The sequence below is a fragment of the Heteronotia binoei genome, chromosome 2, assembly GCF_032191835.1.
Source record: "Heteronotia binoei isolate CCM8104 ecotype False Entrance Well chromosome 2, APGP_CSIRO_Hbin_v1, whole genome shotgun sequence".
In the NCBI taxonomy this organism is placed as follows: domain Eukaryota; kingdom Metazoa; phylum Chordata; class Lepidosauria; order Squamata; family Gekkonidae; genus Heteronotia; species Heteronotia binoei.
Genome location: NC_083224.1, coordinates 40,072,840 through 40,089,252, shown reverse-complemented (window position 1 = coordinate 40,089,252; position 16,413 = coordinate 40,072,840). Strand labels below are relative to the sequence as shown.

The 16,413-nt window shown below is 40.9% G+C and overlaps 1 protein-coding gene across 3 annotated transcripts in view; it reads right to left on the bottom strand.

Annotated features, from left to right (window-relative positions):
* PREX1 (phosphatidylinositol-3,4,5-trisphosphate dependent Rac exchange factor 1) overlaps positions 1 to 16,413 on the bottom strand; it is a 346,981-nt gene that overhangs the window by 152,762 nt on the left and 177,806 nt on the right. For 2 of the 3 annotated variants that reach the window (XM_060230830.1, XM_060230833.1), the window contains exon 6: positions 8,401 to 8,574. In XM_060230830.1, coding sequence (XP_060086813.1) covers positions 8,401 to 8,574 — 174 coding nt within the window. The remainder of the gene's footprint in view (positions 1 to 8,400; positions 8,575 to 16,413) is intronic. The other variant, XM_060230832.1, reaches the window with a different exon arrangement.

Below are 16,413 nucleotides of genomic sequence, written 5' to 3'. Positions count from 1 at the left end.
CAGGATAGAAATATAAGAAAACGAAGAGGAAGTTGACATTTTTACTGAAATTGAAGATCTCATCCTTCCATCATTATTCCAAAAAGGACAGTATTGTGTTGTTTGTAATATACAAGAGTTATTTAAATGCAATCAGGTAAGCAATTAATCAGTTGGAAAGAAAAGGATTAATGAATTCTAAACGCTTGCATCTTTTAAACCTACTGGCTAGAAATAACTGTTACCTGTGGCATGGATCTATGCTTCAGAATGTTACCTGTGCCATGATCCTATGCTTCAGCACATTCCCCATCAAATTTCCTGTTTCCCCTCTCATTGCCCCACTCACACTATGCTCTGACACTCTTAAAGGCTGTGGCATTCCAGCCTTGGTCACCACTTTTCTTATTGTACACATACAAGTGTGGAGGGAGGGGGAGGGAGGGAGAGAGCGCAGCCACATATATGATTATGGTGGTATCTGATGACACACCCACATGACTTGGTCTGCACAACAAGCTGACCTAAGGAATCAGGCAAACTAGATAAAACAATGATCAAGAAGCAAATTGTCATTTCCCTCTTAGGTACCTAAACTATTGACCTCAATCCTTTTTAAAACAAGCCATTTCTTTTCTTAATTTGGGTACAATAATTCTGCTGAAATCTTCCACAAAAGTTGGAACAGAAGACACTGCATGGACTGCTATGATAGCTAGGAATATAGAAAGTTGGTGAGGGTAGTTTACTTTTTCACAAGAGAAACCAAATGATTCATTGAAAGTGTGCAGAGGGGACATTCCATCCAATCTCTTCCCCTTATGTGCTGGTAGAAACCATCAAAAAGATGGGCTTGGTATTAACAGCAGTAGGGGACTCATTGTGTAGGTTGAGATGATTACTTTTACTAGACCAGTTTGTTAATGGAAAAACAGAATCATCTGCTTTGTGTTTACAATTACACCACAAAAACATCCATTAGAAGACAACACTGCAATGGACTTTGGGCAGACTGACATGAAGCACTTAAATTAGTTATCACATTTCCTGTTTTTGCAATGGGACTATAATACCTATGTTGGCTAGAATATACATTTGCTTTAGAAATTATTTCGTCTGCATTGTGTTTTGCATTAATATTTGCAGGTGCATGCATACTTGATGACAGAAACTCAGACATGGTTCTCAGATAATATCAGAGAGGGGAAAAACCTCTAAGCTTCTCATCAATGATTCATTATTTAGAAAGGCATTTTTATAAAGGCAATAGGGTTGTATTATAACAATAGTTCCAGAAGGTGATTTTTATAAAGGTAACAGGAATATGGACTATGATATGGCATGCAGTAGGTATAATCTGTTGGGTGTATGTATTATCTTGCTGTCACTACATTGTTTTATACTTCTGTAATTCCATTTTCTGCCTTGTTTAACGTTATGTCTAAGTATGCTTTGTTTCAGATTTCAGCAATCCTAGTCCCATTACATAGCCTACTGGATATCTCATTCCACTGCGTGAATCAATTTACACTTCTGAGTGTCAGACAGAAAGGTAGATGTGACAGATTGCACTTTAAAATCTTATAAATTTTGTGTAAACAGGTAATGGACTGTGAAGAGTTAATTCCTTACAGAGTCAGAAAGCCTTGAGTGGCAAGTTGCTCCAAGGAAACAAAAGCCTCTCATTTTAAAAATTCTAAGTTATTGTGAAATGCTTAAGAAACTCTCAACTGCTTGAAATACATGAACTGTAGTCTGTGCCTATATTGATTTACCACAGAAATTTTAACCCTGATTTCGCCTGACCTTTCCCCTGTACATTGAATAAAATAGTTGTTTTTGAACTTTAAAAAGCCTCAAGTGCCATTTCAGTGCTTTAAATTAAAGGAAGATCTTGACTCTTTCCTTCAAGTTCCTGGGCTGCGCCCGCACCAAAACTGCATACTGTGACAGGGTAGGATAGCCATAGTTCTTCATAGAAGAAGAAAATGGATGAATAGGGTTGCTCAGAAAAGGAGAGAAAAATGGAGGGGAAAATCTTGCCTGAGGGAGGGACTTGAGTGAGGGGTCATCACAGTAGATGATAAATAATGCAACTGAATTAATAAATAAATAAAATTATGTGGCATCAACAAAGTACCTTAATCTTCTAAAGCAAAGAAAACCCTTTGCTTTTGGATCTTTTTCTTTTGCTGTTTTCATGAGGCAAAAAAGTAAATTTGAAAGTGCAGTCTTTAACAGAAGGTGTTCCAAAGGGAGAGGTGGTTATTATGGTTGTAACAGGAGAAATATTGTGTGACATCCAAGCAATAAAAGAACTGAGGGGAAAAAAGCTATGACTCCTCTGATTAAATATGCTGCTGAATAACTGCTGAGACCAGGGGTTGGGGAAAGGGATGTATGATCCTAAAGAAGTTAGGTATAATTCACCGATTTTATTGAGATATGTATGACTTTATTAAGTGCTGGAGTGCAGTCATGGGGTTGGATCCAGCAGACCCCTTTCACTAATGGTGGCTCTTTCTACTGGCATAAGGAGCCTTCCGCCAGTTTCAGGTGGCTTTTCTGCCAGTGGAAGGTTCTTTGGTCTAGAGAAAAGAACCTCCATTAAAGGAATAGATTCATAGAATCCAACCCTTTGTTATTAACTTATTGTTGGTTATTAGAATGGGTAAAACAATATGCAAAGACGCCTGCACCTTGTAGTAATCTAGACTTGTGTTAGCGGTATTCTACTGTACTCCAGATTCTACTGTGCAATCTACTGTACAATCTACTGTATTCTACTGTAAAATCACAGCATTCCCTGACCCTTCTAGATCCTGCAGTTGTGGCCTATTCAGTGCAAAAAAACCCTCACCCCTTAACATTATCCAAAGGATTCGTGCTGGTTATTCATGCCTGAGAAGTAAATATAGCCTGTCCCTCACCTTTATGGAGTATCATTTCATATTAGTTGACTTTGAAAAGTGTTTGAAGAAAAAGCACCTACAAAATATGAAATAACCATGCAGGGAGAAAAAAGCAACCCCAAATCCATCAGCCAATCAAGTGGGCAGGTGTTTGACCTAACTTCCAATCATCTTTTATGGAAGCAAAAAAGAATAGAGGAATTTGTTGAAAAAGCAATGAAGGATATAGGAGAAGACTACCTGAACAGCCACAACAACCAAATGAGAGGAGCAACTCAGATGTCTCCCTATTTTTGCACCTTGCTTCTTGGAAATGAACAGCAACATCCTAAGCAGAGTTATAGTCTCCTAAATCCACTGACTTTAATGGGCCTAGAAGGGTGTAACACTGTTTGGGCTGCACTGTAAAGCAGTACAGTTAATGTTAATGTTTATTAAATTTATATACCACCAGTCCCATTTAAATGGTCCAAGGCCAGCTTCTAGTCCCAGGTCAACTACTAGTTTTAAAAAAATCAAAACAACATTGACCTACAGAAATCTTGGAAGTATATTTGGGGATTCTCTTTAACAGTAGAAAATGTTGGCTCCCTCTTTTTCAACTTTATAAGTAATAGACCAGTAAAACAAAAATTCAGTAGCGCTTTGTGTGTGTGTAAAACAAAATGTTTCCATTTCCAGCCTTTTTGTTTTAGAACATTTAAATCCTTTTTAAAAGCCCATGCTTGTTTTAATAGAACATGATCCCCAAACCACACCAAAGATGTGCTCACAAAGTAGCCACTGGGGCCCCAGAGCTCCCAATTGCCCCCTCAAACTCCAAGACATAACAAGCCCTGACTGGTTTTTCAGCTTTGTCTGGACTTTTGCTATACTGAACATTATATCTGAGCTTTGTTTGCTGAACTTACTATCCAAAAACACACATGCAGCTGGGGCTCAGGACTGCTCACATGGTTCCGGTCAGATGCCAAGAACATCTTGAAAGGGGAAAAATGAGCAAGCCTAAAACAAAACAACAGTGGCAGTCATGGAGCACGCCCAATAGCCTGAACATGAGGAAGTTTACATGACCTCCTGAAAGATGGCTTCAGCAGAAGAATTCTCAGCTGGCAACCATCAGCCTGGATCATTTAACTGTCAGTCCCATTGCTCTCCCGACACCCATATGTCAGTGAAGTCATTTAACAACCATAGTTCCAGATAGCAGAATGAAAGTGTACTGTCACTCTGAAGTCTGCATTTCCGCCTACTAATCTACAGATGTCAAACTCCCATATCTATCAAAATCTGGAGAATCTATTAAACAGCATCTATCACAACGGTTATCTATTATTTCCTTTTCCTCCTAGCCTGGCATTAGATAATTGTGATGAATAAAAATAAATCTCCATGTGATCTGACAAGGGACAATTCTATAAATTGGAAAAGAGATGGTTCTTTTGTTTATTCTGGGCATTTAGACTTATCAAATCATAGAGTTGGGAATGGCCATGCAAGCCATCATCCAACCCCCTACTCAATGCAGAATCTGCCTAAAGCATCCCTGACAACTGTTTGTCCAGCCGCAGCTTAAACAGACTGCCAGTGAGAAGGAACTCATCAAATCCCTAAGCAACGGATTCCACTGCTGAACTACTCTTGCTGTTTTTTTAAAAAAAAACCTAACATCCAGCCGCTACTTTTTCACCCATAATTTAAAACTATTGTTGTGAGTCCCATCCTCTGCTGCCAAGAGGAACAGCTCCCTGCCCTCCTCTAAGTGACATACTTTTGCCTTTCAGTCTCTAAAGCAGAAGAAGGATTAAGACTGCCCAGCATGCCAACAAACCTCTATAACTCAGAAAGAAGTCGTAAAAGTAACTATAAAAGTAACTAACTACCCAAAGCAGCCCACAGATCATATCTGTTCTCATCTCAAAGAAAAAGCCTTGATAGAGTAACAATAAGCTAAGGCGTCTCCAAACAACAGCGCTGGGAATGTCCCCTGTTTATTATTACAAGAAAGCATAACTTCACATAATAAAACGAAGGTCACAGTTGAATCCACAGCCTACAACGCTGAAGTTCCTTTTGTATAATATAATGTTTAGATTGCACCTTATTCACAAGAACCCTGTCTGTGGAAGCCTTAAACTAGGGATCACCAGGGTGGTGACCATGGATGCCATGATGCCTGCTGACACCCTTTCTGATGCCTGCCAAGTGTAAGAAGTGGATGGGCCAGGTAGACTTTTGCCCAACAAAGCTTCAGATTGACTACTGGAGATCTGAATGGCTGTGCAGATTTTTTTTTTTTATGTTGCTTTGTCAGCAGCTGCCACCACACTGTGTTACTGCACTGTGTTACTGAAGTTAAGCTGTGGCCATCATTTTGTGGCAGCTATTTTGTTGCTGCGCCCATCATGCCATGTCAGAATTCCAAATGTGCCTAAAGGATCAAAAACATTGGGGGACCCTGCCTAAAGCTTTTAGAACATTTTCTTGTTTGTTACCAACTCTTTTTCTACTGCACTTCACCAGTTTAGGTATTTAATGCCACTTTCAAGACCTGTCACAGTTAGAGATGAAAGACTTCTGGAAATTTTAAAACTGTGCAAAAAACCCAAAACCAACACAAACAAAAAGAAGAACCATGGGGAAAACTGGAGGATAATTAAAACATATGCAATATGTACTTCCTTATCAAACCTTAACTTATTTTGCTGCTTTCACAACATAAAACACTCCCCCTCAATGGCGAACATTGTCTATCACATGGGTGAAAGTACTGAACCTTTATGATTTCTTGCTGACATTGCATCATTAAGAGGCATCCTCAACCTCCCCCCACCCCATTTTAATTAACATTATTTTCATGACTGCCATTTAAAAATGCAGCAGGTAGTAAACTGGAAGTTTATCATTTAAAATTTAGAAAAATAAAGAATTACTTGTTTTTAAAACTCCATCTCTTTTATGAACTATTGCTATGCTTCCACAAAACAAAGCTTTAAAACTGTCCAGTTTTCATTCTGTTCATTATTTCAAAGAGGCTCAAACAATTCCCTTCTTTTATCAAGACATTTCTATCTTATAAAGGCATGAGTCACCCATTTGGAATATCACCAGTAATGTAAGGCGGGGGGGGGGTGCAATTATACAAAAGATGTATAGAGTCTGTCTGTGTGTGTGTGTGTATTAGAGAGAGAGAGAATGCAGCCCGTGGAGCAGAGCGGTAAGCTACAGTATTGCAATCCAAGCTCTGCTCATGACCTGAGTTCAATCCTGATGGAAGCTGGGTTCAGGTAGGTGGCTCAAGGTTGACTCAGTCTTCCATCTTTCCAAGGTCAGTAAAATGAGTATCCAGCTTGCTAGGGGTAAAGTGCAGATGACTGAGGAAGGCAATGGCAAACCACCCCATAAAAAAGTTTGCCATGAAAACCTGATGATGCGACGTGACACCAGAATCGGAAACAACTGGTGCATACATAGGGGACTACCTTTTACCTACCTACATACACACACACTGCACTACACCATTTTATGCATTTATGCCTTTTACCTATATATATATATATATACACACACACACACACACTGCACTACACCAGTTTATGCATTTATGCCACTTTCCAGATCTGTCACAGTTAGAGATGAAAAACTGTGCAAAACAAAAACAAACAAACAAACAAAAAGAACCATGGGGGAAAATGTGTGTGAGAGACAGACACAGATCTCCAAAACTGCAGAGAATGAGGACTGTATTCCATTCTGGGCATGAAGGATTGGAGGTGTAGCCCTGAGGAATGGGGAGTTAACTCTTCTCTCTATTGCTTGGGCCTAGGGTACTTGAAGGACCCCCTCCTCCCTTACTGTCCTGTCTGCCAGTTAAGTTCTGCCTCACAAGCCCTGCTCTCTGTGCCCCAACCTTCAGAAGTGAGGCGTGTGGCAAGCAGAGACAGGACTTTTTCAGCAGTGGCACCTTCCTTGTGGAACACCCTTCCTCTTAAGGTTTGCCTGGTATCTACACTGCTTTCTTTCTGTTAGACGCTAGGTCTATAAGTGCTTTTTCACCAAGGTTTTTAGCTAAGGGGCTGATGTTCTAAGCAGGACGTTTTTGCAGAAAAAGCCCAGCAGGAACTCATTTGCATATGATGCCAAGCCAGCTGGAACTGCACTCCTGCTCCAAAAAAGCCCTGGTTTTAAGCCAATTTTAGCCTGGAAACTTATGTTCAGCTGTCAGTGGTCTGTTTTTTAATGCTGGAATAGGGCTTTGTTAATACTGTTTTTTCAATTAATGTCTTTTGATGTTTTGTTTTTATTATTTTCACTTTGTAAGCTGCCTCGGGGAGGTTCCTGGGCAGATAGCATAAAAAACGTTTTAAATAAATATCTTCCTGTCATGTTTTTCCTCCCTCAAAATGGTCCTGTGAGTCAAGTTAGCTTGTGAGAGCATAACTAGTACAAAGTCACCCAAGAAGCTATGGGAGTACAGATGGGTGAAATGGTACAGATGGAGGACAGGTAAGCCTAGCCATCCCCTGTAGATTCCCTACAGCTGTTTTTTGCATTCAAATCCCACATAAGGGAAGCAGTGTTCTCTCTAAGCTGAGTTAGTGTGAGCTAGCTCACAGATTTTTAGCCTCCAGCTCACACATTTTTGTCTTACCTCAGGAAGGATGACCCCAGAGCATGTTAATTTATGCAGTAGCTCACAACTTTAATACCAGTAGCTCACAAAGTAGAATTTTTGTTCACAAGACTGCAGCTTAGAGGGAACGCTGAAGCGAAGCCAGTCTCAAAGATTCCCAAGAACCCATGTCGTTTGTTATATACAGACTATATTTAGGAATGGTAGACTGAACCATTCCTATTACAAACTAGTTTTCATGCTCACTTTACAACCTGATATAATGAATATGAAACGGGCACTGAAATGGAATGTGTATTTGTCATGTTAAGTTGATAATTAATTTTGATTCCCCCCTCCTGAATTTTTAATACTGAATAAATGAACGAATTGCATCTGTTGGTGCATAACTGGCATGAAAATTCAGAAGTTTTTTACGGTGTTTTTTTTTTTTGTAAAAAACCCCCCTCCCTTTTAAAAGGCCCTGGTGACTTTTTTGAAATCTTGCAGTCTAATAGTTCACAAACTTTATACAGTAATACTACAGTCCTAAGTAGAACTACAACCTAAGCCCATCAGCTTTAATGCACACAGAATAGTGTAGTTCTATTTCAGATTGCCATATGGAGGGAATGGATGGTAGTCATTCTGTAACATCAGCAATCCAAGAGGAAGTACACAGTTTCCAAGAAGGACAGACAGATAGATGTACTGTACAATCCTACAAAAGTCCACTCAGAAGCTAGCCCACTGTGTTCAAAGAAAATCTATTACAGGGCAATCCTAAACAGACTTCAGTAGATCTAGAAGAGTGTAACTCTGTTTACGATTGTACTGCCTGGAAATTTGTCACTGACAGGTTTGCAACTTTAGAAGGAACCCTATTGGACCACGTACCACCATCCATACCTCCCATCCTTCAATGTGAGACTGCAGCTGCTCAAGAGCTTCCAGTTTTTCCATCTGCCTCTTGGTCTCATTGATGTTGGTACAAACTGTCTTCATTGCTTGTAATGCATTCTGGACAGCTTGGTAATCCGGGTGCTTAGTGGGTGTCCTCTTAGCTAGTTCCTAGGAGAGAAGACAAAACAGAACAAAATAAACCCTACAGAGTAAACAACCGAATACTTCCTGTTACCACGCAGTGGACTGGCTAATTAACTTATAGGAAAGTTTTTGATGGTACTGGAGGGTAGCTGGTGGCCTGGAACAAGCAGAATCAAATTCCAGAAGGTCCACCAGCACCACATGAGTCATTTGGCTCAGGCCCTTCAGTGGCAACTTTTATGGAAATGGGGATTGGAGCATGGATTGAAGCAAAACCTACTGGTTAGCTGGCCCTCCAGAGTAGGGGCTATGGCTCAGTGGTAGAGCATCTGCTTGGAAACCAAAAGTTCCCAGGTTCAATCCCTGGTATCTCCAGTTAAAAGATCAGGCACTAAGTGATATGAAAGACTTCTACCTATGACCCTGGAGAACCAATGCTAGTAATCTGAGTAGACAATACTGACTTCAATGGATCAAAGGTTTGCTTCAGTATAAGGCAGTTTCATATGTTCAACTGATTAGCTGCTGTGTAAAACAGCTTACTATACTAGATGGACCACTGGTCTGACTCAGCAGGGCTCTTCTTATGCTTTTAAAACCAGAGACCCAACAGGACTTTTTAAAGAAACAGTCCAGCAGGAACTCATTTGCATATTAGGCCACACCCCCTGATGCCAAGCCAGCCGGAACTGCAGGCTTTTCCTTCACCTACTCACAAGTGCTCTGCTTCATGTCCTCCTCACATCACATGCTGCTCAGCACCACTTGGGGAAGCATAGAGGCAACTGTGATTGCTGGCAGAAGGGCCATTCACAAGAAGGCAGGGGAATAACACACAGGCAGATGGGGGCACATGGGTGAGTTGTGAGCAGGAAAGGAGGCCTGAGCTGGGGGCTTGATGGAGGTGGGGTAGTAGTGGTCCTGGCCACACTCTGCCTGGCATCACCCCAAAAGCTGGAACTGGCCATGTTGGTTGAGGATGGACCCATTATATTAGTTTAATTTGTCCACCATTATTTTCAGCAGCAGGGAGTTCCACAAATTGTAATTAAAAGGAGGTAATCAGCTGCAAGCGAAAAATTTATGGGACAGAATGTTTCGAGTGGTTCAGATCACAGCAGCCAAACCTAAACTTCCCTTGCTGGGAATCAGCTCTTGGAAAAACTTTGGAAACAGACAATATTCAACAATGACAAAGTTTTGGCAAACTGTATGGCGGCGTCAATGCAGAATTAATCATTTTTTCAGACCAATAATATTTTATGGCCAGACACTTTTGAATAAAAGGTCCTTTCAATAAAGTTCTACTAAACGTCTTTGTTTCCTCTTGGTACAGAATAGGATGTTTAAAATATGACATTTTTAGCCTGTCTGGAACGTTTCACATTCTTCCAATACTCCTATTGCTTTTTAAATTTAGCTTTGATAGCTTTTAGCTCTGTGACCAAATGGCAAAATCGCAGCACAGCTGCCTCATTCCACATTTCCAGAGAAGAACTTTAAACGTGACTGGTATACCAGCATTATAGAGCTAGTGTTCAACTAAGATACGAAACCAGATCAGCGTATTTTCGAAGCGACTTAATGCGCTTAAAGATAAAAGGAATTCAAATTCTGAATCAAGTTTATCTGGTATATGCCAAGAAAAGACAGCTTCTATAACCTGAATACATATATTCACTTGCTCTAAGAGTTGCCACACATGGCAGGAGGCAGAAGGTGGGTGGGCAATTACGTGATTCGTCCTTGCTGCGAGGACACTGCTTCTGACCAATTCTTCCTCTTTGTGGACTCTTGTGAGCAAAAATTCCACTTTGTGAGCTACTGGCATTAAAGTTATGGACTACTGCATAAATTAGTTTGCTCTGGGGCCATTTTTCCTGAGTTAAAACAAAAATGTGTGAGCTGGAAGCTTAAAAAACTGTGAGCTAGCTCACAGTAACTCAGCTTAGAGGGAACACTGGATGTGACCCAGAAGTGACATCACTGCAACAGCGTAATATTCTAGCAATCTCTTCCTTAGGCCTCTCAACACCTGAGTATCTTAAATGCTAAGACAACTTGGCACATTTTCAAGAGGCCAGCAGAGCACTGGTGACTGTCCCGTATGCTCTTTTTCTCATGGCTCCACAGGCTCATGGTTTGGCCACTGGCAACAGGCTCATAACTCTTACTGCAAATATACTTCTTTCTAATTGATCGTGTAACCAACAGCCGATCCTTTGCAAATTTAAGATCATTGCCTTAATCCCTTTTCTTCTTTTCTATTTCCCCTTTTATCACTGTTCTTGACTGTGTTTAGAAGAAGCCATTGAGGGAAACTAGGCTATACATTTTCCTTCCAGAAAGGGAGGCAGCAAGGGAATAGAATCTGTGATTTGCAATCGATTTTTTTCTCCAGATATTGGAGAAGTACTTTGTGCTGACAGCCCGGAATCCCCATTAAGGGAACAGGGCTAATGGTGCTTATCTGAAACAGGCTGTGCAATAAACGCTTGCCCAGCTTCCACCTTCACGTTGAATTCTCAGCTGGCAATTGCAAAGGGCGATCCAATGGCAGCTTTGTTCTTTTCCTCCTGGGCTGAGCTCTTCTACTTGACTGTGCAGACAACTGTTCTTCCTGACTGTCTACATCATGCTCAACCAGGTATACAAGCCGCCAAACAGCATTCCAGACCAATACCCCACCTTGGGAGCCTCTCATTAGCAATCTACCACTTATGCCTAAAACAGGGAAAAGTTCTTTTTACCATATCTCTGTCCATGCTTCCATAATGAAAAAATATTATTGTTTTAAAAATCAGTGCTTGCATTAGTTTACAAAATACCATTTGATTCTTCAGAGAAAACAGAAGAGCTCTCTCTTTTATCTTGAGTGGGCCAAGGTGTCACTGTGGTTTCTCCAACGTAATGCTATGGTCTTTTTTACAAAGTGAAGTCTGCAGAAAGGCAAAAGTTCTTGAGTCTAGCTGAGGATTTGATTCCCCCATTAAAAAGTACCCACAACATCAGCACCTGCAAGATTGCAGATAATACTGAAGGAGTAAGATGGAGAGGCTGTGGTTCAGTAGAAGAACATCTGGTTCACATGCAGGAGGTCAAAATTTCATTCCCTGGCATCTCCAGCTAAAGAATAAGATAGTGGGGAATGCAAAAGACCTCTGTCTCGGGCCTGGGAGAGTCACTGCCAGTCAGGATTGCAAATCCCCAAGTGGGGGAAGGGGATCTCCAGATTTGGAGGGGTCCCCCCTGCTTCAGGGTCCTCAGAAAGCCGGGGGGGGGGGGGAATGTCTGCTGGGCACTCACTATGGAGACCAATTCTCAAGGGATATAATGGAGAATTGATCTGTGGATATCTGGGGCTTGGGGGGGGGGCTGTGTTTTAATGTAGAAGCACCACATTTTCAGTATAGCAGCCAGTACCACTCCCCAAAATACCCTCCAAGTTTCAAAAGGATTGGACCAGAGGGTCCAATGCTATGAGTCCCAAAAAAGGTACCCCTATCCTTCATTATTTCCAATGGAGGGAAGGCATTTAAAAGGTGCCGCAGTCCCTTTAAATGTGATGGACAGAACTCTCTTTGGAGTTCAACTATGCTTGTCACAACCTTGCTCCTGGCTCCACCCCCAAAGTCTCCTGGCTCCAACCCCAAAGTCCCCAGATATTTCTTGAATTGGATTTGGCAACCCTACAGAGTAAACAATACTCTCCTGACTATAAAGCAGCTTTGTGTAATCTCCTGTTCAAGGTACTGCTGCTACTGAGATATCAACAGTTACCACCCAAAAAAAGAATCTTCTGTTTCTGCTTTTGGATTTCTGGCATGTGAAATGACCCACAGGAAATTGTCCCACAGAGCAGAACTCACAAATTATACTCCCGGGACCTTTTCAAGAATTGCTTTACATTACTTTATTTAATCATGGTTGTTGTCTACATGTGATAGCAAAGTAATGTATGAGCTGCAAGTTCACAAATCTCAGCCAAAGGAAGTTCTACAGTCTCAAATAATATTTCAGAAGCTAGAAAAGTTGTCATGACTAACACCTCACGGCCATTACAGCTACTCACTTGTGTAGATAATCCCACTGACTGGAGAACATCTGCATTGAGACAAGCTTAAACTCCACTCTGGCTTATTCTATAGACATGTGTGAAAGTAATTTATTATTTAGTTACTTAGTTTAACTTTTATCCCACCCTCCTGCACAAGCAGATTCACAGTAAGTCACAACATTCTGAAACCATACCAGCAGGCACGAATATATATTGGGTGGGGAAAGCCCCCACTCAGTACAGTGCCACTGTCTTCTTGATGGTAGCATATGTACACTTGGAAATTGACTGAAGACTGCTGTCCACACCACACTTCCCCATCACACCACCAGGTATAACTGAGAAAGAGCTCAAAGATATGTATGTTCTGGTTGGCCAGTGCTTAGCTCTATTCACAACTACCCACACCTGATGTAAATCATGATGAACTTCTGAGTAAAATCCCTGGTTAATCTTGTCTACAAATATAAACAGAGATTTTTTAAAAAAAAAACACAGGCTTATTGTACTGGAAAGGGAAAGTAAACTATATATGTTTAAGATCAACCTTATACAAATGAAACTGCATGAGAAAGTGAGACCTGGCAATAATTTTTGTTAGAGACTATATATAGGGCTACCAGGCTGGGCCTGAAAAGTTCTGGAAGCTTTGGGGAGCAGGGAAATGGGGTGAGTGACATCATGAGTACCACAATGTTACTTCCGGGGGGAAATGTAGAATACCTAGGAATCACCAGAAGCTAGAGCTTCTGGTGATTCCTGGAGCTACTCTATGTAACATCTGGATTTTCTCTAGAAGTGGCATCATGATGCACATGACAATGAGACATTTTCGTTTTAATTTTTCTCCTGCTGCCACTCCAATCAGCAGCAGACAACAAGGGCATCCTGAATTATATAAATTGTTTCTGAATGGAGAGGACAGCAGTTAACTGCCAAACTACTTCTGACCGTACGTTTTTCCACAGGCTCCCTAACCTTTTCAACACAGATCTCACTCTGCCTTGTAGCTTTCAAATATACTAGAAAACTACACAGGAGAAGCTTCAGAGAGAGAGAGAGAGAGCTTTAAAACCAAGCCCAGCATTCAAATTTCCTAGAAGAGAGGATGTTGTTCTGCTGAAGTGAGTGTTGTTTTTCTCTCTCTGCACAGCCACCACCCTCTGAGCCTTCCTCAACCCCAGATTGATTGTCTTCATTTCTATATTAGAGCAGAGTACATACTTTTACTGCTGAAAATTACAGCCATCCACCTAAAACCCATCCCCCCCTGCTTCTTCCTCCCTGCAATTTGGAGCACTCCCCTTGGAAAGTATATCACATAATTTTGTACAGTGGAATGTTCACTCTGCTCACTGCAGCATGTGATAAAAAGACAGTGTGCTCTTACAGAACAAATTTACAGAAAATCTAGGACTAATCACAAAAAGAGAGATCACACAAATCAATCTCATTTCCTGTTCCATGTTCATGAGTGTAACACCCTTTTGAACAGCATAATTAATGAAGATAAATGACAGATAGTGCAGATAAGATTAGTGCAAATTAGTGCAGATAAATCTGGACTTGCAAGACCCCTTGCTGATTTGAACGCTTACTGCAGCACCTGCAATCTGAACTCCAAGCTTTATACAATCTTGCTGTCCATGACAGCTACAAACAACATGTCTATCAAAATTCTTGGCAAAAAGACTGCAATATAGACTTAACTCCTGATCACTGGGAAACTATTTGGCATACTCCTGCATTGCAGTCCGTCATAAAAATCAGCATACTATCCTTTAAAGTTATGGCACATTACTATTTCAACTGAAGCAATTATTAGTGTCAAAATCCCCTGTTCACTTCAGTCAATCCTACTGAGAGGATTGGAAAGCTTTCTGAAGATGTTAACTGCATTTCTACTGATGGCAGCAGAACTTCTGATTATTGCTCATTGGAAGAATAAGGACCCACCATCAATAGAAAAATGGCATAAGAAAACATGAGACTTCTTTATAATGGACATTTTTGAACAAATTTCTTTTTGGGAATTGCATCAATACCAATCTAATATTCTGGGGAAAAGTCACTTTTCTTGGAACTGCTCTCTGGGGTAATAATGTTGTCGTACCTGTTTCAGAACAATACAGTTAATTTACCATACTATAGATGATTTTGACAATCTTTTGCATTTTCCAACTTAGATACACATATTTCTCAACCTAAACTTACACAAATATGGCTTATCTGCCATGTAACTCAACAGAAATATCCTCTAAGACTGTTCACAAGTTATATCCTTTTGTTAGATGTTCAACTAGTTTACTGTTTGTTTAGTTTGTTGTAACTGTATTTTGAAAATAAAAAAGTTTTTTTAAAGTAACCAAAGGGTTTTTAAACAAATCCTAGATCAGACATCCACTCACGAGAACAGCTTCATTTGAAGAAGAAGTAGAAAAAGAAGAACATAGAAAGTGAGTATGATGTCAGATTTGTTATTGGAAGCTCCCAGTGGGTCATATAAGGCTTCTGCTGGTACCATGGGAAGCACCCTTTCCCAGCTATAGGCAAAGCAATTTCTCTCCATCTTCAATCTGCAGCCTATGGCAGAGGGACGTCCTGAGGGTGGCTGGAATTTGGCTTTTAGAAATTCTGGTAATAACCAGCAGATTTTTTTAAAGCATGGTGTATAACCTGACAGCAGAATCCTAGCTTTTGCAAGCTGGGCAAAGCTATCCATTTACTCCATCTACTTTAAAAAAAAAAAAATCAGTGACTTTCCCTTTTTCCAAAATTCCCAATGGAAAGAGGTGCCAATGCGAAGCCTTGTAAACTGGCCCAGTGGTTCTCAGGCTGCTGTATCAAAGGTTGTCTGGTCCTGGGGAGAGTAACATAAGCCTCCCTGTGTGGCACATCCTGTTGAGACCAATACTCCCTTCTAAGCTGTGGAGTCTTGTGAGCAAAAATTCTACTTTGTGAGTTACTGGCATTAAAGTTGTGAACTACTGCATAAATTGGTTTGCTCTGGAGTAATTTTTCCTGACCTGAGACAAAAATGCATGAGCTGGAGACTAAAAAATTGCGAGCTAGCTCACACTAACTCAGCTTAGAGGGAACACTGGTTGAGACCCACAGAAAATGGAAGCAATGGCTCCACTACAACAGTGGCTGTCACTGAGCCAGCGATGGATTTGTGCTTGATTCTCAAGAGAGTGCGAACAAAAGCAGGTTTCCAAGCGGCTATGTGAGTGCATAGTAGGCAAGCCAGCCTAAAAGCAATTCTGTTATGCTAAGTGGTTTGTGGGTACATAAACCATTGACCTTGATAACATCACTGCTATACATCAGCATGACTGACACACTCAGGTGAAGCAGCTTGCCAGGTAATTGTGGCCATTTTAGCCATATTGCTGCTAACACCTGCAGTCTGTGGCCCCGTGGTAAAAGAAAAAAAAATGCCAAACATTGTGTGTTAAGCAACTTCCTACATGTCTTGTCTAGAGAGGCAGCTGTCAAATTTCAAGGCAGCTTTGGTACATGGGCACTGAGTCACAGAATCATTTCATGCAATGAGAAGAATAAACAAGTAATGGTAGGACTTTGCACAGTCTGTAACCACTTCAGACTGCAGAGAGGACTCAAATATTAAAATGTCCTCCCCCCCCCACCCCAGCAAAAGGATCCTTGTGTACAGAAAACCAGGCAAGTCAAGGAGACATATCAACAAGAGTTCTGCTTAGCTTTCACCTTGATGCAGCATTCTTATATATGGGGGGCAATGTTCCCTCTAAGCTACAGAGTCTTGTGAGCAAAAATTCTACTTT